The sequence below is a fragment of the Micromys minutus genome, assembly GCF_963924665.1.
Source record: "Micromys minutus genome assembly, chromosome: 2".
NCBI lineage: Eukaryota > Metazoa > Chordata > Mammalia > Rodentia > Muridae > Micromys > Micromys minutus.
Window position 1 is genome coordinate 73730836 of NC_137971.1, and position 27399 is coordinate 73758234.

At 46.7% G+C, this 27399-nt stretch overlaps 1 protein-coding gene across 6 annotated transcripts in view; it reads right to left on the bottom strand.

Moving 5' to 3' along the window:
* Positions 1 to 1360: 1360 nt before the first annotated feature.
* Positions 1361 to 27399, bottom strand: part of SLC5A11 (solute carrier family 5 member 11) — a gene marked incomplete at both ends in the record, with an annotated part of 30190 nt that continues 4151 nt past the window's right edge. For 2 of the 6 annotated variants that reach the window (XM_080912841.1, XM_080912846.1), the window contains 11 exons: positions 1361 to 1563; positions 2882 to 3050; positions 3561 to 3776; positions 4889 to 5057; positions 7390 to 7540; positions 7829 to 7936; positions 10801 to 10936; positions 12918 to 13123; positions 18853 to 18933; positions 21961 to 22066; positions 23433 to 23537. In XM_080912841.1, coding sequence (XP_080768967.1) covers positions 1361 to 1563; positions 2882 to 3050; positions 3561 to 3776; positions 4889 to 5057; positions 7390 to 7540; positions 7829 to 7936; positions 10801 to 10936; positions 12918 to 13123; positions 18853 to 18933; positions 21961 to 22066; positions 23433 to 23537 — 1650 coding nt within the window. The remainder of the gene's footprint in view (positions 1564 to 2881; positions 3051 to 3560; positions 3777 to 4888; positions 5058 to 7389; positions 7541 to 7828; positions 7937 to 10800; positions 10937 to 12917; positions 13124 to 18852; positions 18934 to 21960; positions 22067 to 23432; positions 23538 to 27399) is intronic. The other 4 variants (XM_080912845.1, XM_080912843.1, XM_080912842.1 and 1 more) reach the window with 3 other exon arrangements.

Here is a 27399-nt window from a genome sequence, read left to right on the forward strand (position 1 = left end):
AGACCAGAGCAGAAGGTGGTTCTGGGTTAAGAGTATTCACTGCCCTCCCAGAGTACCCAAGTTGTGTTCCCGGTGCTCACATGGCAGCCAGCAGCCATCTGGAACCCCAGTTCTTGGTTGAAGAGGTGGTTCCACAGGTGGAACACATACATACCTCAAAATACAATAAGAAAACATTTGTACACATAAAAATCAATCTTTAAAAACTGCTAGGCCTGAGAAGCAGAGGCAGGCAGATCTGTCTGAGTTCAAGGCCAGCCTGGTCTACAAAGCAAGTTCCCCGTAAGTCAGAGCCACACAGTAAGACCTAATCTCAACACAAACAACCCAGAAAGTGCTGAGGAGAGATGGTGGAGCTAGAGCTGGAGGCAGCAAACAAGCTGGTGAGGTCAGCGGGAGCTGGGCATGAGGGCCTGTAACAGTTTATAAACTTTCCCGAGGAGAGTGAGCTAAGAGCGGGGGAGAGGAGGTTTGTATTTAGATCTCTGCAAGCCTCTGTTGTAGAAGAAATTGGACCTGGGGTGAGGTGAGACTGGAATCAGGGAGGCCCCTTTAGGAGAACCCATGCTGACATTGGGCCAAGTTAAGGACAATGAGTAGTGGGCAGTGGCTCCTTCTGGGAGGCCGAAGCAGCATTTTCTGCCCGATTCTCAGCCCTTCCCAGACCTCAGAGTTGACTGTTAAGAGTGGCCCAGTTATAGGAGGACTTGGAAGGTCCTCTGCAGAAACAGCAAGTGTTCCTAACTTCTGAGCCATCTCTTCAGCCACTAAGCTAGAATTGGAGAAGTGCACACAGTTACCTCATATTCTCATTTCTTAATTTTTCTTATTGTATTTTGAGGCAGGGTTTCATGTCGGCCAGGCAAGCTGGCCTTGACCCAGAATTCCTGGCTCTCCGCTTCCACCTCCCATAGCTGTGGGCCATCACACCGTGATTTAGCTTCTCTCTTCTTTCCTCTTTCTCCCTCCCTCCCTTCTACCTCCTCCTCTTCTTTTCTCTGTCTCTGTCTGTGTGTGTGTGTGTGTGTGAGAGAGAGAGAGAGAGAGAGAGAGAGAGAGACTGGCTAGGTAGCCCAAGCTGGCCTCAAACTTGCAATCTTCCTAATTCAGAAGTGGCTGGGGTTATAGGTATGTGCCACCCCACAGCCTCGGATTTTTCAGTGTGTAAAGTTTCAGGGCACTGCACACAAGTCTGCTTCTCACAGACTCTAAACAGGAGCAAGTACCACAGTGAGGAAAGCTCCAGGGTCATCTGTCCATTTCTTTTAGGAAGGAAATGCCCACTGGCTTGTCAGCAGCACCTCTGAAGCTCTACGGTAAGCAGACACAGCTTTATTATCATTTCCTGGCTCACCCTGAGTTACGCAAAATATCCCCAAAGGAAGATACCACAGCTGATGCACACAATGCAGTTGACATCTAGCAGGGTTTTCACCAAGGGATTTTCCTCCAAGGAAGCTATTACAGGTTCCGCTTTGCTTGGGGGCTCTTCTTTGTCCTTTTCCATTCCGCAGAGCCACAGGATAGCCCTCATCACCTTGGACTGTTTGGGAGACACACCATCTAGAAAGAACCCAGCAAAAGAAGGTCACAGGGGAGCTGACTCTCCCTAAGAGGAAGAGGAGGATCAACCACATGTGTCCATGAACTGATGAAAAAGTCTGTACTTCTCTGAATATTCCTGATTCATGTTTAGTTAAACTATCAAATATGGAAGGCCAACTACCTTCCAGGAGAACGTGAGTTCCGTATCTCAGTTCACCCAGCACCATCTCCTGCACTTGTGTCTAGCATTTGTGATATTTGCTTTGGTAAGCCACCCCTGGGTTGGACCCCAATATTAGGGAGACACCAGTGTAGGAAACTATTTGGAATAAGACTTCCATTTTTAGTAGGGGTCCAGTAAATTTTAATTCCCAAGACCTCCCTGGGAACTGACATCCTACTTGGCAGAAAGAAACACATGTGTGAGTAACTGACATCTAGTTGACAAGTTAAGACATGAATATTAGACGAGGCAAGTCCCCTGCCTCAGTTGAATACCCCAACCAATGGGAGCAGGATAAGTGTACAACAAAGACATGTTCCTAAGGAAATCCCCTGTCCCTAAACCCTGATTGGGGGAATAACTTGGCACAGATGTTTGTGGATTTTAGACTTAAAAGCCCTATAAGATCTTAACTCAATGTCACAGTCCAACTCCCTAATCTGTACCACAGCCCTGATCATTCAGTCCTGGAGCACACACTCAATAAACTATCCCTTTCTGACTGGGACCAGTGTTCATATGGTTTGTGAGGCAACTCCTGGACCACAACAGTCTAGTTTTTAAAACATGTGACCTGGAGTTTCTCACTTTCTAGGCTGAGTGGCTGAGCATTCATAAGGCCCTTGGTTCAATCCCTAGCACTGGAAGAAAAAGTCCAAGAGTGGAGGAGGGGAATCTTTGGAGTTTCTTACCTTGAGTTGACATAGGTCTTTTTTTTAATGCATCATTTTGTCATGTAAACATGGAGACCTTATGTCACCAGATTTTCCCATCATTCATGAGATGGAAATAGAGACTCTCATATGAAATCTCCAAATTTAAAACATTACCTCGCATCGTATAAAAGGAGTTAAAGCTGAAATCAGTGATGTGAGGATTGCTGTAGTGCTCTAGCCTACAGTGTGAGATTACATGAAGTCTTGGTAGGCTCTGGGTTTGCTGTTAGTGTGTCTCTGAAGAATCCCCTCTGGTCGGTGGGGAAAGCCAGGCATCAAGATCAGGAGATGCTGAAATTCCTAACCTTCCCCTTTTCTAGATCATGATCCAACAGAATCCCCCTGAACACATAATGCTTCTTAACTTCTGCTGTAACTGAGACCAGAGGCAACTCACCACTCTGGGCTTTGGTCGTGTTTTCTTGAACTGTCTCCAACTGGATGCTGGTGCCTGTGGCCTCTGTAGTCCCATTCTGAGAAAGGGTTAGAGACAGGGGGTTTTCTGGTGGCACTGGGTTCTTCTGGGCCACAGGCTCATGACGAGTAAACCAAGTCAGGCGGCTGACCTGAGAAGCAGAGGCAACCATGAGACACAGGTGGAAGCTGCCATTTTTTCCTTATATTTTCCAGCCCTGCACCCACCTCAGCCTTCATGTCAGACACTGCCCTCCAAGCAGTGTCACTTCCCTGGTTCCTCAGAACCACTGTCTCTGACAATCCTCCTCCCGGTAGTATCTAACTGTCCTACCCCTAGGGTACAGCCCTGTGAACCACAGATTGGCCCTTAAGCTCAATCTTTCTTCTGTTTCAAGGACAAGGTGACACCTGAGCTGACAGGAATGTTTGTGGCTTTACACAGTGGGGGTCGTGACCCTAGAAACTCTCTGGCTCCCCACGGACCTGTGAATGGAAACAGAATTGGAAAACAGAGTCTGATGACCAGTTCTACATTGCTGTGTCCCTAAAGCCCTACTCCAGACTTTCTCAGTATTTCAATCATCTTGCTTAAACCTGGAGTCCGTGTTCTGTTCTTTTTTGATGAGTCTCAGAGGTTAGGCCTGTCACCCAAAATGTACCATCTCTTTGGAGGGTGTCTCTGTGAAGCAGCTCACAGTGAACACAGTGATGAGGGTGGTAAGTGATAGGATCATGGAGAAGTAGAGGTAGTGGACATCCTTCACCACAGATGGGCGCTCATCGGGCTGGTCACACCGAGGCTGTGCGTAGACAAAGTCCAGGATCAGCCTGACCAATCCTAGCAACAAGCCCAAGATCAGGCCTGAGAAGGCACCCTGCAAACCAAAGGAAAGCCATCTTAGGGATGCCAAGGTCACCAAAAGTTCCAGAAGCCATCTCAAGAGCTTGTCTTTCTTGTGATGCTCACTGTATTGCAAAGGTGTAAAGTTATGGACCCGTCCAGGTCCCCCAAATGCTGTCAGCCTTTGGTGTTCTGAAGGATCAATTCTAGGTCCCAGAGATAACAAACTTCAGATGCTCAAATTCTTCATATAGAGTGGCATAGTGTTTGAACATGGCCTATGCGTATCCACTTACTTATATTAAATCATCATTAGGTTATATATAACACAAGCACAATGTAAAGATCATGTAAATAGCTGCTATACTATATCTTTTATATGGTAACATCAGAAAAATATCTGAACCTGCTCAGTAGAGACACAGAATTTTTTTTCTTGCAGATATGTTTATCCTGCTGTTGATTGGATCTGACTGAACCCGCAGGTGCAGATGCCTGGCTGTAATAAACTGATTATACTCATTCCCTTCTAATTTGGTTTCCCTGTTGGTGCCAAGAGTGTGCCTCGAAGCCAAGCGTGGTGGTGAACACCGTTAACCCACACACTCAGGAGACAGAGGCGGGAAGATTGCAGGCTCGCGGCCAACCTGGGCATGATGGTTACTTTGTCCACTTGACCTAGGATCACCTGCGAAGGGAGGCTCAGTGAGGGGCTGTCAGTGGAAAGACTGTTAGTGCGGGAAGGCTCAGCCTAAAAGGGGAGCTGGCTGGACACAGAGAGTAGGCATCACCCTCCCTACTTCTGACTGAATGTGACATGACCACCTGCGCCAAGTCCTTGCTGCCTTAATGGCACCAGAATAACGGGCTGTGACTGAAAGTACCTGCCCTGTTCTCCCCTACATTTTTTGTCAGGATATTTTAACATGGAAATAGAAATGTGCCACATTTAGTAAGGCCCTGACTCAAAAACAAAACAAACACAGGAGACACTTCTGAGAACACATTACCCAGTCTTTTCAAGGCCTTCCTGTGGCTCCCTGGCGACAAGGCTAGCCCACACAGGTCTCTGCCGGACCACTCCCCTACATTTCTCCTAGTGCTTACGGACAGCACCCGGGTGTTGTGTAGCTGGTCCAGATTTACCTTTTCATTGGTACGCTTCCAGAAACATCCCATAATAAAGACCATGGCCACAGGCGGCTGCAGGTAGGAACTGATGGACTGGATGTAGATGAACAGTTGACCTCCCTGGCTGGCCTGCACGACGGGGATCCAGAGGATGGAAACCAGCACCAGTGTTAACACAAATATCCTGTGAGGAGAGAGGGGAACGTGCCTGACTTCTCCGGACACTGGCTTTCCTCCCTTATTCTGCAGCTTTGCCAAGCTGTGAGATCTGTAAGACGAGAGCTGTCTCCCCGCTCCCCCCACCCCAAGAGTACAAGGCAGTATCCTCCGCTGGATTCGAAGAACACCATCAACCCTGAGCACAGGCGTCATGCCAAAATACCCCCTCCCCCATTTACAGCTTGTTCCTGCTGCCGCTGAGTAACTGTGGAGTGCTTGCTCCCTCGGCGTTCGCCTTCCCTGGGGTTCCTACAAGTGCCCTGTGCCATTCAGAGTTTAGCCTTCCGCTGCTGCCTCAGCTGTGCAGTCTCTGAGGTCCATCGAAGGGATAACACACATCCATATTTCATACTTCTTTTCAGAGACAGGGACAGCACATATCCAGACTGACCATGAATTTGTAATTCTCCTGCCTCAGCCTCCCAAGGGCTGGAATAAAAAGTGTGTGATAACTCCTCAGGATATTTCATTGATTTAAAAAACAAAACACGAGGGCTAGAGAGATGGCTCACAGGCTGCTCTTCCAGAGGACTTGGGTTGTAGTCCCAGCTCCCACACAGAAGCTCGCAACTGTCTGTAACTACAGCTCCAGGGATATCTAGTGCCTTATTCTGGCTTTCAAGGGCAAAAAGCACATGTATTATGCACAAACATACATGCAGTCAAAACACTCATACACCAAATCTTTAAAAATTTATTGTGTAGAGGGGCATTCAGGGTGCATGACTCTCATGTGAAGGTCAAAAAACTTAAAGGAATTAGCTTTATTCTTCTACCATGGGGTGCCTGGGTATCACGCTGGTAGTAAATATCCTTACTTGTTGAACCATCTTACCAGAGCATTTCATCGCATCTTATGATTGAAAAGTGTGTGCCAGGGGACTGGAGAGATGGCTCAGTGGTTAAGAGCACTGACTGCTCTTCCAGAGGTCCTGAGTTCAATTCCCAGCAACCACATGGTGGCTCACAACCATCTGTAATGAGATCTGATGCTCTCTTCTGGTATGTCTGAAGACAGCTACAATGTACTTATATATAATAAATAAATCTTAAAGAAAGAAAGAATCACGTGTGCCATGGACACGCCATTCTCTCCCTTTGATTGTCCTTCACCAGCTGATGACAGCAGTCACCCCTCTATCCCTACTGTAAACTACTTGTATAAACATTTGAATACAGCCCTCTGGACATTTGTTCTCATATCTAAGAATACACACTTTTAAGAGGTGTGGCACATTTATGTTGGACGTTATAAGGAACCGCAGGGCTACCTTTAAATGGAATCATTCCTACTCTCACCTGTGCTGCATAGGAATCCTATCTTCCTGCATCAGCTTCCCAAGCACTGGGGTGGTGGACATGCTCCATGAACCTGGCTGCCACTGGCATTCTAGTGAGAAGTGGTGTCTCCTGTAGTAAATGATGCTAAGCATCTGGCTGCAGACTCGTAGCCATTTCTACATGTTCCTTGTAGAAATGCCTACTCATCTGTTTTGGTGGTTGGTCAAACGATGTTCTAATAGAGCTTCATATTTTCTAGATTACAAGTTCTTAAGCACGTAATGTGGCTTGCAAACATTTTCTCCAGTCTGTGGCTAATCTTTTTCATCTCTTTAATGGTGTCTTTTCAAGTGATCAAGTCCAGTGCATCTGGCTTTTCTTTAATGGGTTAACATTTGGGATCAAGTCTAAGAACCCTTTCCCTGAACCATGGCTGAGACAGCTCTCTACATGCATCCTCGTGAGCGGCAGAGCTTCAGGGGGTGGCTTATCTGTGTCTATTTTATGTCACATTATCAGGACGCTCGTTTCTGCTCCCCTACTGGACTTCAGAGACTTGGAATAGAAATGATTCCTGAGCCAGCTTCAGAACAGCCCATTGCCTTACCCAGATACCCCCTACCATCCCCCAGGTTCCACTCTAGATTGGTGTTTCCCCTCTGAATGTCCAGGTCTCCTGATTCCCAGTCTGAACACTCATCAGGGTTTGAACTGTCTGACTTCTTCTCCACTTCTAGCGTTATGCCAACAGATGCACATCTTTTAGTGTGTTCTGGCACTGCAGGGTTGTTTTCAAATACTGTATTAGAGCACTGTTCCAGTCCCGGAACACAGCAGGCATTCACAGGACATCTCTTGACTAAGTGATTAACTCTTACAGAGGTCCCGCTCCCCAGCAGCAGCAGCTGAGACCAAGGCAACTTGACTACTCTGACGGCCTGGCCATGAGCTCAGTCCCCTCTTTTCTAGGTATTTGGACTTTTCACTGCCCAGAGTCCTACCCTATAAAGCCTTACCTGCCCACAATCATGAGCTCCCTTTCAGATGCCCGTGGCCGGATGTGGTTCCACAGGTCCATGGTGAAAATGGTGCTGGCACTGTTAAAGATGGAGGTGAGGGAGGACATGAGAGCCGCCACCATCACAGCCATCATGAGCCCACGGAGTCCTGGTTAGAAGGGACAGAAGGGAGGTCTATAGGCCTTGGGCTTTTTGATGGCAGCTTCTGTCTTCATTTGTGATCCTATTACTCCAGACCCAAAGCTGATTCTGATGGCTCAGCTCTGAGGAGGTAGACCTTCTATTGGCATAGTTGGACAAAACTTTGTGGTCCTGCCAAATTCTGGCCTTTAGGGTACCCATAGCTCTCCATCCCAGCCATACCTCAGATTAGCACCCAGGCAGTATCCTTTCTGGGTGGTCCAGAGGACTAAGTGTTGGGGTGAGGGGACATTACCTGTGGGCAAAAGTTCCAGCACAAGTTTGGGATATGCGATGTCCGAACAGCCAGAGGGGTTGCTACAGACCCGCTGGCAGATGTCGGGATGCGCACAGGCGACTTGATCTATGGAGGAAATGCAAGCCCACAGTGAGACAGACAGGTCCTGAGCCCAGGCCCAGTTACAGGGTGCTAGAAGGGTCTGTGAGCTGATAGCCAAGAACTAGAAAAGAGCCTCAACTATAAGCTGTGTCCATGCCCCCTTTGGCTCTCTGAGCTCCTGTACCAATCTGTAGATGACATACTACTTCATAGCATTAGTGTGACTGTTGTCAGCCAAAGCAACTCTGCTTCAGATTAGAACAGGCTGGCAAGATGGCACTGACCAATGCCCACAACCTGTTTGATCCCTGGGTGCCCTGTGGTGGAAGAAGAGAACTAAAGCTCACATGTTGTCTCTGACCTCCACAAGGATGTCAAGACATGCGCATGCATTCACAAAAACATACTTACCCCACCCCAGCCCCCACATACACACAGTTCCTAAGTACATGAAGAGTCAGCAAGCCTGAGGTCCTTTGTTTAATCTCAAGGTGCCACATTATAGAAGGAGAGAACAGACTCCTGCAAGTTGTCCTCTGACCTCACACAGGTGACAGGGCACACTTGGATGCATAGGTGTGCACACACAGATACACACACATACACTAAAATAATAATTTTAAAAATAGCTCAATGGGAAAAAAAGACCATATCAACTTAATGCACATTAAAATTCCAGCACCCAAGTTTGATCACACAGCACAGTATCACTACTGTCACCCAAATGGAGCTGTGACACCTAGTAGCCAGTCATAGAAAGAATCCTATCTCAGACTTCATGCCCTCGACTGTCAGGGTGGGGGACAAGTAACCACATATACAGTGATGTCCCTCTGTGTCACTTTAGAAGTACTTAACTTTGTTCTTCTTGGGAGTTGGGTCTAGGTCTCAGGGCTTTGTGTACAGTGGGCACACCGTCTGCTACTGAGCTGCACCCCAGCCCTGTCAGTGCTTTGAACTGCACCCCTTTCCCTCCGCCCTCAGCTGTTCATAGGCTTCTGTTACTGCTGAACCCTACAAAGTTTAGATTCAAACTCTCCATGGGTTTTCAAATCCTAAATATCTTTCCTCTTTTTTCTCATCCTTAAAAAACAAAAAAACAAAACAAAACAAAAAAAAACCTTTATTTTAGCCATGTGGTGATGGCACATGCCTTTAATCCTAGCACTCAGGAGGCAGAGGAGACAGGTAGATCTTTGTGTTCAGGACCAGCCTGGTCTACAGAGCAAATCCTAGTGATTTCCAGGACAGCCAAAGCTACACAGAGAAACCCAGCCTTGAGAAACCAAACAACAAAAACCTTTATATGTAAGTTATATATCCACATATGTGTCTATAAATAAGCCTGCGCGCATGATGACAAGAGGCCAGAAAAAGGCATTGGGTCCCCTGGGACTGGAGTTCCAGGGGGTTGTGCATTGCCTCGCCTGGATCCCGGGAATGAAGTCAGGTCCTCTGGAAGTGTATTAAGAGCTCTTCACTATGAGCCATTTTTCCAGCCCCACTGTTTTACTCTGTGCCCCCCAAGTTCTTTCCTCTCCTGAGAAGTTCTCTAATTTCTCCAGTATAAAATTGCCTACCCATCCTGGTTCTCTAGTGTGTCTAAGCGGTGCACCTCTGCTGTGGCTAGGGTGTCGTTTGAATTCACGTCTTGGGAGTTTGGGTCCTCAGTGGCAATATCTGGAGGCCCTTTAATAGGTGGAGTTTAGTAGGAAGTCCTTACATCATTGGGGCTGTATCCCTCAGAAGGAGCTAAGATTGGGCTGGGGAGAGATGGCTCAGTCAGTAAAACGCTTGCTGAGTAATCATGAGGACTAAGGTCAGCTCCCAGAACCCATATGAAAAGCTGGGACAATGGCATACGCTGGTGATGCCAGCCCAGGAGTGGGGGATGGGGCTGGAGCTCGTTGGCTAGCCATCCTAGTCAGATCAGTGAGCTCCAGGTTCACTGAGAAACCTTGTCTTTAATAAAAATAAGGTAGACCGAAATAGAGGAAGACACTCAATATTAACTTTTGGTCTCCACAGGTACCTGTACACATATGTATTGTATCTGCATACACACACAATACCATACACACCCATAGGCCATATACATGCACACTCCACCCCTCAGAAAAACCAAGGATTAATGGCTTTTGAAGAAACAAGCAGAGAAGAAAATACTCAGAAGCCTCACTGTCTGGGCGCAGAAGCCTCTCGCTGCTGAAGTGTAAGCCTGTGTGTTTCACTCTGCTCTGGGTAAGTTCTCTTCTCTATGCAGATGGAGAAGAAGGAGGGTCCGCTCACAGACATCTAATCATTAACTACCAAGGGCTTTTCCTAAAAATGAAACCTTCAGGCACAGGCAAAGCCTACAAAGCATGTTTAGTGGAAAACACAGTGTTCTTCCTACAGTATCTTCAGGCCCAGGAAAATGGCCTGCAGGTAAGGTACCTAGGCCATCTAAGATTCTGTCTCCAAAAGAAAACCTTATAGTGTTTGTGATGGTGGTGGTGGTGGTGGTGGTGGTGGTAGTGGTGGTGGTGGTGGTGTGTGTGTGTGTGTGTGTGTGTGTGTGTGTGTGTGTGTTCCTATAGAGTTGTTGATGTCCCCTAATATTTATTGTCACAGGAGAGGCTCCAACAGGCCAAAGTTACCAGAACACTGAGCTCAAATCCTAGAGCACAAGCACATGACTTGTCATGGGGGAATAAGCATGTGGAACCACATGACCTTAGTGTGTGGTATGAAAATGCAGACTCCCACAAACATCCACCCCAGTGGGTCTTGTGTGCTGAGTCAGCATTGGAGAGCAGCGTGAAGTCAGTAGATAGATCGGGAGTCCATTTCCCAAAGCCTGAGCTTTTCAAACAGACCAGTGACGTCTGCCCCAACAGCCTTCTTACCTGGAAAGAGGATTCTGCTGGCCATACCAGGGAACACCATTAGGAAAAGAGGCAGCACCTTCAGGTATGCAGCCATCAGGGAGCCGCCTTTGGCATGAGACAGGTTCTTGGCGGCCAGACTCCGCTGAACAATCACCTGGAAATAGTGAAGGTGGTTAGAAGCTGAACACAGTGCGCTCACTGGCCATGTGTGGTTCCTCAGTAGGAGTGGTGGACCTGAGATCTGGGTCCTTGTTTAGGAGACGGCATCCCCTGATCTGACTGGGGTGGCCATGACTCCTTCACTGTCCCCTCCCTATTATACCCAGAGTTAGACCCTAGCAGTTACAGTTCACTCCAGAATTAACCCACCTCTTCAGCTATTGCAGTCAGGTAAAAGAATGTGCCAAAGACAGTCCAGCTAAATCTGTCAGTAGAACTTCATATATACATATATATATATATATATATATATATATATATATATATATATATATATATATAAAATTAATGTATTGTGTGTATTATATAAAATATGTATATGTGTGTATATGAATATAAATATATATACTCATATATTGCATATATATACATATATGTGCAAAGGAGGAGCCAGAGAGATGGCTTAGCAGTTAAGAGCACTGGCTGCCCTTGCAGAGGTCAGTTTCCAGCACCCACACGGTGACTCACAAGCATCTGTTATTCAGTCCCAGAGAATCTGAAGCCCTCTTCTCACTCACAGGCACCAGGTACACACATAGTACACCGACATACATCCCAGCCAACACTCAAAGACATACAGTAAAAATAAGTAAATGGTAAGGAAGGCAAAGGAAAGATGTACTACCAGGATAGCCCCAGTGGGGTCGCTAACCACGGAGGGAACAAGTCCTGGCAGGCTGCACCCTTGACATCTCATAGGTAGGCCTCTTGGGGGATGACATCACCGTGATGACGTCACCTCAGAGGAACTTTAGAGGTGGAATTACACAGTCTGTCTCCTCACCGCCTGGCTGTGTGCACTGGGCACCCAGTGTTGCCTCTCTTTGCCTTCATATTCTCACCAATCAAATGGGCAGCTTTGAAATTATGTAGAAGTATTTGGAGTACTCTGGATAGTGAATAACACATACTAATTTTTCATCAATAATAATTGCCCTAATTTACATGGAAGACTTTTCCTTCATGTTCTGCTTTTGTTGTTGTTGGGTTAATTTTTTTTAAATATCCTTTTGCGTTAAAATAACTATTTTCCTTACTAACTGGAGTCCTCACTCAGGACCCTTAAGAAGAGTGTGCAGGGTTGGGGTTTCCCCTCTAGACCATTCGCCTAAGTTTTGCTAGACTTTACACTACAACATGTGCAAATTTAGGGCAAAAGTGAGGCTACCTTGAGGCCCATTCCTCTGAAGAAGCCACCAGACCGAACTGCATCAGACAACCACCAGAGGTGTCACAGTGTCAAGGATGGTGCTAAATAGAAAACTACTGCAGAAGTAGTGACAGAAACTAAGCCAGGGGACATGTGTTGGGACCCAAGAGATTCATCCACTCAGAACTCAAAAGCCCTGGGCATGACTGAGACAATACCAGTCTGTGGCTTTTAAATTCTGAAACTGGTAGAAATTGTAGCAATTGGGTGGTTCTTTTTATTTTTGATTCATTGTGCTTTCATTTCTTTTGTCTCAGCGTACTTTTTAAAAAGTACCTTAACCTCTCACAGGACTTGCTCATCTGTCATCTCTTTGTGTCCCCAGGCAATGGCAGAGTGCTTCATATTGGATCCAGGTTCCTAAGTGCCAGGATTGTCTGGGCTGTTTGCTGAATAAATGACATGCAGTTCAAATCTTGAAATAAAATTTACCTTCTCCTTACCTTCTTATAAGGGAGCTCATGACTGGCTCTTCCCAGACCTCGGGCAGTGATACACCGCCCCCCCCCCCCCTTTGTGACCAAGGAGCTCTTGATTCACCATTAGCATTTGTAAGACTAAGAAGCAAAGCAACTGGTAGAGGAGAGGATGGAAGAAATGGAGGAGGTGGGAAAACAGAGGACAGCAAACAGCAAAGTCACACCACAAATGTCAGCCACCCCAAGGCATCTTCACCCCAAGGGAGGCCTTCATCCAGCTCCCGTACCTGATCTGTACACCAGTACCAGAGAGATGGGATGGACATTCCAAACAGGATCCCGGGCCAGGGGAGATCAGAGGTCAATGGATCTCGGAAGATGTGGAAGGCATCTTCTCGGGGTAGTCCACAGCTGCTGTTCTCACTCCGGTTACTGGCCAGCGCTAAGAAGTACTGGTCCTTCAGGCCTTCCATCCCACCAACAGCTGCAAAACCTAGGGAGCAGAAGAAGCCTAAGATTGCCAGGACCTCGTGGAGAACATAGCAAGGTAGAGACAGGTGGTGGCCTAGTTAGAACAGAGCTCCTGAGGAACGGTGTCCCCTTAAGGGTTCTCAGTTTGTCCCTTTCCTCATGTCTTCCTACGGGCTGTAAATTGCTTCTCAGAATAGTTTTCTATTAAATTTATCTGTTTTACACACGGAAAGTTGGGTGTTTGGGCAAATGGGTATATTCATGTGCACATGTCATAGTGTGAGGGTCAAGGTTAGATCAGAGGGCAACCTGAGGGAGCCAGTGTTCTCCTTCCACTGTGTGAATTCCAGGGATCAAGCTCAGGTCACAAGGCCCGCCAGCACAGAATCATCTCACTGCCTACTTTCTGTGAATGCACACTATAAAGCATTAGGGACTGTTAAAAAATAAAAGCATCGGAAGCAATCCGTCAAATAAGTCTCTGATGTCAAATAATAAAATAGTGGGTCTTAGAATGGTTTAGTTATGAAACTGTGAACACACACACACACAATAGCAAGGAGCTGGGAAGATGGCTCAGAGGGTAAAGTGCTTGCTTCACACACACAAAGGCCTGAGTTTGGATCCCCAGCACCCCCATAAGAGCCATGTGTCATAGTGATCATCTGTAACCACACCATTGGGATAGCAAAGAAGAGGGGTGGATCCCAAGGGTCTGCTCCTCATCTAGTTTAGCTAACGGGTGAGCTTCAGGTTCAGTGGGAGATCCCCGTCTCAAACAATAAGGTAGAAAGAGATTGAGAAAGACACCTGACATCAACCCCTACCCTCCACACGTGTGCTCATGGGCAAGCACAGCCATAACTGTGTACAAACACCACACACACACACACACACACACACACACACACACACACACACACACACAATCAGCAACAACTCTAATTCAATTAAAAGAAACTTGGACTATCTCCCGATATCAAAGTCATAGGTCCTGCTAATATTGATGCAGTTTGTGACCTACCTTTAAAATTTGGAACTGTTGAGAGGCCCACCTGCCACAGTGGCCATGGAGGTTGGGTTGGATGAAGACACCAGAAGCCCCTTTGCCTTGTGGTCCACCTGTATGGGAGCCGCTATGAAGTGCGAGTGTGTGGTGGAGAGTTGGGAGAGGAGAAGATGCTGAACAGTTTGCACATTGTGAAGAAAGGTAGAGATGGAATCGCAGGGTAGTGAGGAACAGTCTGGTGTGAGTAGCCTCTGCTGCCACCTGAAACCACGTCATGGTTTCTAGGGGCCATGTTTGTGTCCCTGTCCATGCAGCAGCAGGGGTTGTGTCAATGTCAGTGGCTCATATTACCACCAAAGGCCAGGCAGATATCCCTGGTCTAGGCTGCTGCCTGAGACAATGTTGATGTTCAAGGACTGTGCAGAGCTAACAGCTCTCCTCACCACTGTGGCACTTGGAAGAGTGGGCCCCATACCTTACCTGGTTAGCATAATACAGCTGGTCCTGGTGGCAGGACGAGAACACAGGTGAGCCGCACAAGGGTGCGAATACAGAAGAGCTGGCCCCACCCCTTGTCTGGAGAGATGGATCAATAGTTAAAAGCACTTACTGGAGTGCTTAAGAGGAATGGGGTTCAATATCCAGCATCCACATAAAGGCTCACAACCATCTGTAACTCTGGTCCCAGGGGATCCAAAGCCCTCTTCTGGCCTCAGCAGATACTGCACACACAAATGCACACAAGCATGCTCACAGGAACACACACGCACACACACACCAATCTACCCCACCCCCATATATACACATAAAAACACACATGCACACACAGACAGACACATACATGCAGGCATATATGCAGATAAAATACCCAAGCACATAAAAGAAATTTAAAATCTTTGAGAAGCAAGTGAACCTGAACAAACCACAGCAGATAGCACAGTTGGGTATAGAATTGAAACAGGAGTGTGAGCAAACTTTTAAGTTAACATGAATCATCTGGTGATTATTGAAGTTCAGACTGTGGGCCAGAGTGAAAGCCAGGCCCTGGGATCCTGTCTGATTGAAGAACAGACCCTGACTTTACAGATCAGGCCTGGGACTGGGATTCCTTTAATGAGCTCCAAGGTGACACTGAGGTTGCTGGCCATGGACCACACTCTGGTAGCACCAGTGTAGGAGCTATCAGGGTACCAAATAAAATTCTACTTAGATAAAAGATAATGGCTTCTGGATTTTGGTCTTGATCTACTCAACCCCCCCCCCAGGTCATTTTTTTTTTCAGATCATTAAGCAGCCAGTCATCTCAGTATCTGTAAATAATGTCATCTCTTTGATTTCAATAGATGTATCTTATATTTTATAAGGCAGCAAGTAATAAAAATGTCTTTTTTTTCTGTTTCTACTAAGACAGCTTATAGTATCAAATGTTCTTATTTCTTCTTTAGAAATTGAACCATTAAGGTTTTCTATGTTTTCTTGAATCAAATTTAATAAGTCACAGCCTATATATGAGCAAGGATTGGTGGTTGTCTCTTGACATGTCTGTCTCCTGTCATCTGGCTGATTCCTGCTGTACTGATGTAAACTTCTGTTCCATAAGGCCCTCCCCACAATGACAGACTAAAATCTCTGAAACTGTGAGCCAACACAAATCTTCTCTGTTTCTGAGTTGTCCATGTCAGTAACTCTATTACAGCCACAAAAAAGCTAACACAGACATAAAAACAAAACAAACAACAAAAACCCTGTGGAAGACCGTACTTTATCACAGAACAGGTAACAACTGCAGCATTTGAAGCTGGAGGGGTCCAAAAGAGCTATCACAAAAAAAAAAAAAAAAAAAAAAAAAAAAAAAAAAAAAAAGAAAGAAAAGAAAAAGAAAAAAAGAAAAAAAAAAGAAAAAGAAATCTAAACTCAGCTCAGCCCCTAATCAGATCGGCCCCTCATTATCGACCTGGCCAAAGAGCTAAGCTCATATCCAAACATAAATTCAATTTACTGAACATCAAAGGAAATAATCAGGTGCCCAAGAAAGAAAGAAAAATGACCTACCGTTTTGAAACAAAGTGATAAAGGCCAACTGAGAGGTGACCCAGATGTTGCAACTGTCAGACAGGAAATGAAAAATAACCATGATTAATTGGTTATATAGGCTACAGTGAGCATGTGGGTAATATTCATGACTAGAGGGACAATCTCAGCAGAGATACACAAGGAAGGACCAAATGGGACTGGGGTGGAGATTGGTGGTGGCGTATATGTTTAGTGAGCATAAGGAGTTTGGTTTGCTCCCTGATAATGGAAAATAATGAAAGAGAAGGATGAAAGCGAGAGGGGAGGGAGTGAAAGAGAAGAAACGATGAGAAGATATAATGGAGATGATACAGGAATAGCAAATCGCTCTTCCATCAGCAGACAACACAGCCAAAGAAGCCATCAGCAAGCTGGGAAACATGCGGAGAGAAATAACTCATGCTGAAACAGAAGAGGCTGTGAGGAGGTGTGACACGGGGGGGAGGGGGGTTGGTGAGACTTGGAACTAACCCGATGTGGTGATGTACACATTTAATCCCAGCGGTAACCATGACCCTGAGAGGCAGAGATGAAGGCCAGCATGATCTACAGAGCAAGCTCCAAAACATCCAGGAGAAGAAGAATGAGTGGGAGGAAGAGGAGGAAGAGGAGGGGAAGAGAAAAAGAGGAGGAGGAGAGGTGTGGAGGCAAGAGGAGAGGTGAGAAATCAAAATGTGCCATTAAAGAGTCTCGATGAGGAAAAACACAATCCCCACCCATTTACATGTCATATTAGAAATGCCGCAAGTGAAGGGTAAAGGACCGAGGCACAATGGCTTACAAGTTCAGGGATGGCCTCAGCTACACAGTGAGGGGGGAAAAAAGCAAAAGGTGTTAAACGTTAAACAATAAAAAAGATGATTCAGAAACCTTCAAGGCAGGCAGGGAGGGTGAGGGGGGTCTCAGGGAGGAGTAGAAGTGAGAACAGCAGACCTCCCCGCTGCGGTGCAGAAGCCAGGAGAGACTCCTCTAACACACCGGGAAATCAAGTCACAACCAAGATTATTATATACAGTAAAGGCGGTTTTCAAAAGTGATCAATAAATGGGTGGTTTCAGACATACAAAATTTTACTGTGACAGGGAGAGAAAATAGAAATGAAGAACTTTATTTTTCTTCACCAGGGTGCAGAACCGGCTGACTAAAAGCTAGCGAGTGATTTTTGTTGTTCGCAGCATGAAACAAATGTATGACTCTCTGTGGTTATTTCTTTGAATTCTCGTTTGAAGGTTGAAAATGACGTATGTCCAAAACACAGTCCGTGCCCCGTACAGTGCTAAAAACCAGATTCTTCCTGTACCTTTGGCACCCACTCCCAGGCTTCTCCACAAATGTTATGTTTCACAGCCAGTGGCAAGATGGTTTAGGTTTGAAGTCTGAAGCCGCTATGTTTCCCTAGCTGACTATGAGCTCCTGGCTGTTATCTTACATGATTAGCCTTGTTTGGTCGTCACTGCCTTGAGTTTTGCAATTTAAAAGACTAACAGGCCTAGGGGAAGGCTCAGTAGCTGAGGCACTTGCCATGCAAGTGTGAAGACCCAAGCCTGGAACCCATGGATGAACTAGTTGTTCGTGGCAAGCCACCTGTAATGCCAGCGTGTAGTGGGCAGAGATTGAGTCTCCATAGCGAACTGATTAGCCATACTAGACCTGGTGGGTTTATGTGGAGACCTGAAGACACAAGACACCAAGTCAACCTTGGACCTCCACGTGCAAGTACACACACCCCACATGTATGCCCCCACACAAGCAAATATGCATACATACATGCATGTACCACACACACACACACACACACACACACACACGAAGATCTCCGATGTCACTGTTCCGAGTCTTACATGGATGTTTGTCTGAATGCCATATACTTTGTTTGATATGTTGTGTGACACAGTGACATTGGGTACAGAGGACACGAGAGCACTGTTCTTCTGTCCAAATCTCAAAAGGTCAAAAGCACCACTGTCTGTCAAAGTTTGACAGCTCCCTCCCTTTCGTTTATTTATGTGATCACTCATCCCTACCAGTATCAGAAAAAGATGGTCCGTTTTTCACCTTGAAAAATAGCCAATTCATTCTCTACCCGCTACAAACTGGTCAGCTCTGAAACTGTATATACACAAGAGACAAAGTGAGACTTAGCAGGTTGTTCTTATATACACCTATATGAGTACTAACCACACTCAAAGAGACCATCAATGTGAGAGGGAGTGGGGGGGGAGGGCGTGTAGGAAAGGTTGGAGGGAGGAAAGGGAGATCAGAAGGAGACATCATTATGTTTTAATTTAAAATATTTTTTAAAAAAATAGTAAATTCCAGGGCTGGGGGTATGGCTTGCTAGCACCCATGTGAGAGTGCATAATCTATAAGCTTGGGGGAGGGGCAGAAAAGTGAAACCAGAGTTGACCTGGCCAGTCAGTGTAGGCAAATGAGTGAGCTCTGGGCTCAAGGAGAGATTGTCTCAAAAACGTTAAGGTGGAGGAGAGTAACTGAAGAAGAAACCTGATTAGCATGCGTACAAACAAGCATACAGGTGATACCCCTCCTCCTCTCCCCTCCCCCTCTATCGAACGCACACACGGACTAGGAAGAGCAGGCAGTAACTAAATATCCTTCCTGATCTCTGGGTTTGCTTCTCACAGTGATGAAAACAGAGTTTCCCCACTTACTGTAGCCCATCAGGATGAATGCTCCTATGAGCATGATACCAGTCTGCAGAGCGTCTGTATAGATAACAGCAGCCAGACCTCCTGCAGGAAAGAGCACAGGTTAGGGTCAGGCACTCCCACAGGAGGATTACTCTGGGTTAGAGGGTACCAAGATGGAGATTGCACAGACTTCTTAGGATTGAGGGGTTTCCCGGATGGCTACCTTAGCTGGTCCCCCTGTGCTGTGTTTGCATGGGACTCCACACCTTCCCTCTAGGAGCCCTGGGACTTTGTTGCTCTGAGAACAGCTTGCTTTAAGAAGCCTCGGGAGCTGTGGTACCACACACCCGGGATCCTAGAAAGTGGAAAGTGGAGGCAGGAGAGTACTGTGCTCGCTCGTGATTAGGCTAGGGAACCTAAGACCATGTTCCGTAACAAGGTGGCTGGAAGGAACGCAGAGGCAGAGCACTTTGCGAACCTTGGGTTCAGTCCTCGACCCCACTTCATTCAATGGAGGGGAAGCTGCTCCCCACAGCCTAAGCCAGCCCCCCCCCCCCATGTGAGGGAGGCCATCTTTTCACCCAGCCATTCCAGCTGACACCGAAACATAGTTCTACAATACCATGTGAGACCGTCAAATCGCCCACCCGGGTAACTCATGCACTTCTGGGATTAACAGGCCAGGGTTTAAGCCCCACAAGCACATGGACGCCTTGTTACATGACATGTGGGTTGTACATCACCCTGTACACACACACATACACACACACTCACCACAGCTTTGTTCTGCCTACACTTCCCTTGTGCCCTGCTGCCCTCTGCCTCTCTTCAGGAACATCTACATCATTCAAGAGTTGTAGTTTATTTTTTAATATTTTGTTACATCTACTTGTGCGCTCACACATATGCCACAGCTTGTGTATGGAGGTCAGGAGACATGTGGGTTCTAGGGGTTGGGCTCATGCTGACAGGTGGGTGACAAGCACCTTTACCCCCTGAGCCATCTCTCCTGCCTAACACCTTTATTTTTAGGGTTAGAAAAAGAATGTGAATGAGTTCTGGCTATTCCAAACAAACCACCAGGGCTTAACACCATCACAGCGGCCTAAGAGGATTCTCATTGAATTTGCCCTCTCAAAAAAAAAAAAAAAATTTTTTTTTGTGGTGTTCACAAGTCTATAAACACGGGGAGAGAGCAATGGCCCCAGCCTCCTCTGGGTGTCACCCTCTGTTAGGGGAAAGGAAGACTGACCAGTTACCTGATACGAGCATGTTTACCAGAGGGCACATTACTGGGCATTTAAGAAAAACATGGAAAAGGGTATGGGGTCCTCACTACCCCCTTCCTGACTAGCATTAATGGAGTCCTCTCCCAAGTGATGGGCGACCTGGCTTACAAACCCACCCAAGCTTTCTGCTGTTCTCTCAAGGGAGGCAGAAGTCACAGAGCTCATAGTTTGGTGCCCGCTGAGTCCATCTTATTTCTATGACACAGTTTGGTACCCACTGAGCCCTTCATTTTCCCCATACCATTTGATTTAATTGGTCACCGAATATCTGGTGGCCCCAGGCTCTGTGTGCCCACCAAGAGGCATGTTCCCGCTCTCATAGAACCTCCAGCCAAACAGAGGAGACAGACTCCTCCCTTCAAGGAACTCAAAGAGGAACTGGCCGTGACAAAGATGAGATGAACATGGCAATTAGCTCACTCCCCTCTGCTCTGAGCTCATGGGTTCCGGTCGTCTTTCTGCATTAGGGGCCTCAGTGTGCGTTGAGATGGGTCCTCTCCCCCCCCCGCCATACCCTGATTAGAGCCTCCAGTGGGGTGGTTCTCTGACACTTGGAGCAAGGGTTTCCTTTGTTTGTTTTATCCTCCAGAGCAATAGTCCCTTCCATGCCTCCTAGCCAGGAAGCACCCACTGAAGCTCAGTGAATATGGGCACATTGCCATTGTCACTGATGCCTGGCTGTTCCGTGGAGGATGGGAGATGTGTGCTCTCATCCCTTAGACTCTACAGTTTGCTCCCCCTATGTTTGGAACTCTCCACCCTTCCCATGTCATTTAAAATAGATTGAAAGATCAACTTTGAGAGCCCTTGGTTGAGTATCCTATGTTTTTAAAAGAGCCTACCCTTTCAAAGAGCTTCCCCAACTCCTTAGTCACCCTTGATAGCATTTATCAAGTGTAATAACATACTCTGACATTGGCAGTTGACTTGTTCATGATTTGTTCCCTCAGAGTCACTAGGAGTTGTGTGTGTGTGTGTGTGTGTGTGTGTGTGTCTAAAGTTTTGAGTTTTGTTGCTAATATGGTTTCAGTAGTTTTCTTTTGGTATGGGAGAGGTGTTCTGGAATGACAAGATCTCTGTATAGCCCAGACTGGCCTTGAACTCAACATTCTCCTGCCCCAGTCCCCCTAGTTCTGGGATTATAGGCCTGAGGCAGCACAGCCAGCCTAACAGTAGAGACTTCTGTTTAGCAGGTTTATTCCCGTGCCTGGTTTTCTAAGGTGAATGGCAGACAAGTGGTCACCACATGTGAGTGTGTGTCGGTGCACATGCATTTGTGAATCACAAGAGGATGCAGACAAGGACGAAGCCAGAGTAGATAAGCAGGTGACTTCAAAAAACAGCCACGTGAAAGCCTATTGCCAGGCACTATGTGAACACACATTTAAGAGAAAAAAAATGATGCTTCCAAACCAGCTTCACATTGCCCAGCTTTGTATCATACATGTGGATTCACATGCTTGGCACTTAGTAGGCTCTCAACAAGTCCTTCTGGAATACATGAGTAGGAAAGCATTGTGTAGCGGTGTGAAGATTGGTTTGTTTGTTGAAACAGGGTCTTACTACACAGTCCAGTCTGGCCTCAAACTCAGGATCCTCCTGCCTCAGCCTCCTGGGTGTTGGGATGATGGGCATGATCCCATCTGCCTTATCTGGCTTGTTTGTGGTGCATTTAAATAATCCCTTTTCTTATTGAATAACCATCTTTCCTTTGGACAATAATCTTTAACATGTGATTGGTCAGGACAGTGGAGTGAGAGTGTATCAGAGAACATGTGTCAGGATAAAGTGGGTGGCCCACAGCCCTGCCCACCAACTCTCTAAGTATCACCCAAGATACCTGCAACGGTGTACAGAGCTGTGATTGCCAGCAGTCCTACTATGGCCAGGTACAGATCCAGGTGCAAGGACTGCTGAATGAAGATGGCCCCTGCATACATGTCCACCTGTAGGATGGGAAGTTGAAGAGTGAGTAGATGGGTAGATGGACTAGGGAGAGGGTGGGTGGATGGATGGATGGATGAACAAGGAGTGTGTGAAGGAGAGTGTGAAGATAGACAGGCTAGGGAGTAGGGAGATGGATGGATGAATGGGTGGATGGATGAGTGGATGGATGAGTAGATGATGGATGAGTGGATGGACTGATGGATGGTTGGACAGACAGACAGATGGATGGATGGACAGATGGATGAGGGGAGTGGGTGAATTCATGGGCTAGGGAGCGGATGAGTGATTGAAGAGGAAGGAGTGGATTATGATGGGCATTCACAGCAACTCCCCATGACCAAGCAGGCTCCCTCCCAAACTCACAAATACAGAAAAGCTACACGCATTACTCCCTTATGCATCTCATCCTAAGCTGGAGGAAAGGGGCTCAAAAAGAAGCCCCGTGGGCAGCTAAGTTTGAGAGACCTTCCCTGCACTCTGGCAACAATCTCATGGCCTCCCCACTTATGCAGTCTTCCAACCTACCCTCCTCCTCACTGTGACCTGCATGTTCCAGCCAGGGCGATCTTGTTCACCTGTGTGGCTCTCAAATCAACTGTAATAGGCAAGCAAGAGCTATACACCAGGCCCTTCAAAGCTGGCCAGTTGTTAGCCTCACATTCTTTATTTACTCTGTATCTCTATGGCTTCGGGCTCCATCTCTTAACATATCATGATTTTGTGCATCTTCCAGCTCTGGTTTGTGTTGGCCCAGCCATCTGGAATGGCAATGCTTCTCTTTCCAACTGGGGGATTGCTCCTAAGGTAAGTTCACCCTGTGCCAGACTATAGGAAAGCATTCTAAAAAGAACTCCTTGAGTCTGCAGCAAGGGCAGTGTTTGTACTAGATGGGATTTCTTCTGCCCCTGCAGGACAGACATCCATGTGGGACAAGAGCATCCCCACCCCCAGGGGTGACATCTTGAGCTGATCCTGCTGAGCAGTCCATGCCCAAAGGTTATAGTGCATCTGGTGTTTGCCACCTTCCTGGAGACCAGCCCATCCAAATGTCAGCATGAGGCATGCCCAGGCAGTCCTCAGTACATCTGATTAAGATCTGACCACTCTCTCATATCTGGAGGAAGGTCACAGGGCAGGGAAGTGGGTGTGGTTCTTGGATCTCCATTCATGCTGAGATGTCACCAAGCTTTGGCTGGCCTAGGGAGGGATTCCTTGCCTGTCCTTTATGCATGATTCTTCTGCCTCCTCCTCCTCTTTCTACTTCCCTCTGCCATCAAACCTGCCCCAGGGAGAAGTGACGGGGAAGAAGCACCCTGCCGTATACTGCGGTGCTCAGCAGCGTGGCTAGGCCTGTGTCTGCCTTACCGAGATTTTGGTGAAGATGTAGATGAACAAGTAGAGCACAGCCAAGGTGATGGAGATCCTGCTGCCCCCGAAGCGGCGCCTTAGGTATTCTGGCATCGTGGTTACCTGGGGGTTGAAACAGCTCATAACTCACATATGAATGACCTTTACCTCCTCCACCCGGCCACTGGCCCTGCCCACCTCTCCCATCCTCACTGAACTCAGAAGCATAGAATATATCTTTTTGGGCTTTTTCATGAGAAACACAAGGAGGAAGAAGACTTGGGGAAGGGCAGACTGTGGAAGCATTTGGGCTAGACAAGGTTCTGTACCTGTGTTTCATGTGTGTGTGTGTGTGTGTGTGTGTATGTGTGTGTGTGTGTGTGTGTGTGTAAAACAATTGCATTCCACAGCAAAAATGTGGAAGTCACAGGACAGCTTGTACAAGCTGGATCTCTCCTTCCATCATGTGGGTTTGAGGATGCCAGGCTTGGCAGCAAGCCCCTTTCCCATCTGAGCACTTTACCACCCCACACTTGGGGGGGGGGGTGTTTTGCATCCGAGAGTAGCTGTAGGCTGGATTTCTTTAACTTTTTTTTTATTCTATTTAAGCAAACTTACCTTTTTACTCAACTTTATACTAAAAATTTCATACTTTTGGGTTTTTTTTTTTTTTTTTGAGGGAGATATTTCAAGATAAGGTCTCTGCATGTAGCCCTGGCTGTCCTAAAACTCACTTTGTAGGCTTCAGCTGAGCCTGCCTCTGCCTCCTGTGTACCAGAAGCACCCTGTGCCTGGAGATAACTTTCTTTTAAATAGTTCTAGAAATTGAATTCTGGGCCTCTTGTATCTTAGGTAAGTGTTCTACTTCTGAGCCACACTTCAAGCCTTGGAAGTGAAATTTAAATTACTACTATAAGTGGAAAACCAGTCCCAAATTTAAGGAAAATCAGAAAAATAAGTAGAGGAAAGATGGAGCAAGGCACCGGGTATCTTCTGTTCTCTTTCAGCGACTTCCTGTTTCAGAGAGCCGCTCATGGGGACAGAGAGAGGTATGAACATAGGCAGTACTAACTGGACATGGCAGGGGGAGGAGGGGACAATGATAGCGTGCAGTTGTAAGGGACACACTGAGGAAACCCAGGGTGGGGAACTGGAGGAGAAATGTGGTATATGGTCATAACATGTTGTATACATGTATGAAATTGTCAAAGGATAATTTTTAAGAAAATTAAAGAGAGGAGCAAGAGATAACATTGCTGAAGTCCTAAGGGCGTCCAAGCTGCACAGGAGACTTTGCCCTCTGCCCCATGATAACATGAGGGGGCCCCACACCATACCACATGAACAGGCACAGTGATTGCATGTCATTAAAAACAAAATGAAGCTCACTTCAAAAATCAAGGGGAAAAATGTCCATCAAGCAAGGTGGTTTAGGCTTACAATCCCAGCATTCGGGAGGCTGAGACTGGAGGATTGGGATTTTAAGCTTATTCAGTAAGACCCTGTTGTCAAGTAAAATAAAAGGAAAGAAAAGGGGCAACCCTGAAAGACAATGGAAAGAAAAGTTTTATCCCGTGGATCAGTGTAGTAATAACCATTGCAGGAATCCCTGATTGCCCATCCTCCAGTGAGAAGCAAGGAATTCTGGGAACAGAACGTGTAGACTTGAGAAATGGTGAGCAGAGAACATCTTCATCCAAGGGTCACTGAGTTCTGACAGCTCCCAGACATCTGGGATGGGAGGCTGAGGCTGAAGCAGTCACTACCATGTGGGGTGCTCAGCCACCCTCAGAGATGACCACTCTTAGGGCCCTGGCCGACAGTGGCTCTGCATTAGGTTATACACACACTGTCTCTCTTGATGGTGGGGCTTTAGAGAGAACCTCAGAAACTCTCTCCAGATAAGATCCAGTCTGCCCCTCATCTATGTCCATGGGAACCCCTCACTACTCCTGTAAAAATCAGTGCCACCTGGTTATGCCCCCGCATGAAGCTTAATGCATGATCTTCACTAGATGAACGTACAAAGAACATGACAGACGAGCCTGTGGTTGCCTGTTGGGCACCTGAGGCCTATGGCTCAGTCACCATGTTCATAAGCAAAGTTAGTCTCTAAGGATGGAGATATTTGATGCTGTCCTCTAACATGGAAATAAGCAATAACATCTGAAGGCTGGGGAGCTGCCCAGTCTCTGCTTGCTGGGCTAAAAGAGGGTCATGCTTTGATTCCCCAGAACCCATATAAAAACCTGGGTGTGGTAGCACACTTAGAAATTCCAGTGCTGGGGCTGTTGAGATGGCTCAGCGATTAAGAGCATTGGCTGCTCTTTCAGGGATCCTCAGTTCAATTCCCAGCATCCACATGGTGGCTCACAACCATCTGTAAGGGGATCTGATGCCCTCTTCTGGCCTGTGGATGTATATGCAGCAGAACATTCATACATTCAGTAAATAAAATAAGAAAATGCTGAGGAGGCAGAGACAGAAGGATCCTAGCCAGTCAGCCCCATTGAATCGGTGAGCCTCAGAACCCAGTGAGAGTTTCCATTTTAAAAAATAAAGTTTGGCTCCTGAGAATCAAGACCCAAGGCTGAGCTCTGGCCTCAATGTGCATGTGCATAAATATGCATGTTTACCCACACATGCGTTTGCACACACATGTGCACACACAAGTAATAAATCTCAGTGGATAACAGCAAATTTATGTTGTTATGATTGGAGAAGGCCTCACTCTATAGGCCAGGCTGGCCTGAGACTCATGTAGCCTAGGATTGCCTTAAACTCATGGCAATCCTTCTGCCTCAGCCTCCTGAGTGGTAATATAACAGGCACGAGCCATCACATCTAACTAGGAAAAGACATTTTTAAATGAAACATTGAAAGGGAAGGTGATAAACAAAACTATGGCAAAACTGAAATCTGTTTATGGAGAAACTCCAGTAATTAAGTGAATAGTTAGGTGAATCTTTAGTGGTAGAATACCTCCCTGACCTGTACAAGGCTCCATGCCTGGTATCACACACATGCACACACATACACCCATGCACACACACACACACACACACACACACACACACACACACACACACTACACACATGCACCGAAAAGAGAAGCCTCTGAATAAAAAACACATTTATAACTCCTAAGTTCCTCCAACAGCTTGAATTTGCAAATTTCAGAATTTATAACCTGTAATAAAGTGACATTAGCATCATGGTCCCCCACAGCCCAGTAGAACAAACTGAAAGCCCAGAGAATGGTTAGTTACAAGATCTGGAGTGACTCTACACAACCCTACACCACAACAACAGGTTCTCATCTCGACCCACTACACGGCTAAGGATAGCCAGCTGCATACATCCCAATTCCATGCACACATGTCTTTATGGAGTCGGACCAGCTGCATGAAACTCCACTGAGTAGGGAAGCCAGGAAGTGAGCAGCCATGACTCAAGGGGAAGGTTTACATCAGGATATGGGTGTTCATCTTACAACACACCACATTTGTGCTTTACGGCTTGACTGTATGCTTACTGTCTGCTGCCACAGCTGCCTTTGTGTCCCGATAAAAGCAAACTGGGTGATGGTTTATGTTCTCACTACCGTTGCACTTCCCCAGCGCGGGCTCACTCTCTCCTTGGCACCACCCAAAGGATGTCTTTTTTTTTTTTTTTTTTTTTTTTTTTTTAATCCCAGAAATTTTATTTTATTTTTTTCCTATTTTTGTGGTGCTAGGCACGGGACCCAGGGTCTGTGCGTCTGGGCTAGCAGAGTACCACTGGCCTGCGCTACAGCCCGATGTCATCTTGTTACAGGACAGTAAGAGTGTACAGCTCTAGTCACATTGTCCTTTTCCTGGCTTTACGTGGATGTCCCCTCTGCCTTGGAAGGCACTGTGGCTATTGATAATTTATCTACTGCAAACGGCTATAGCAGCTTGAATTATCACAACCTCACCCCACTCCCCATAGCCAACCTTCCAGC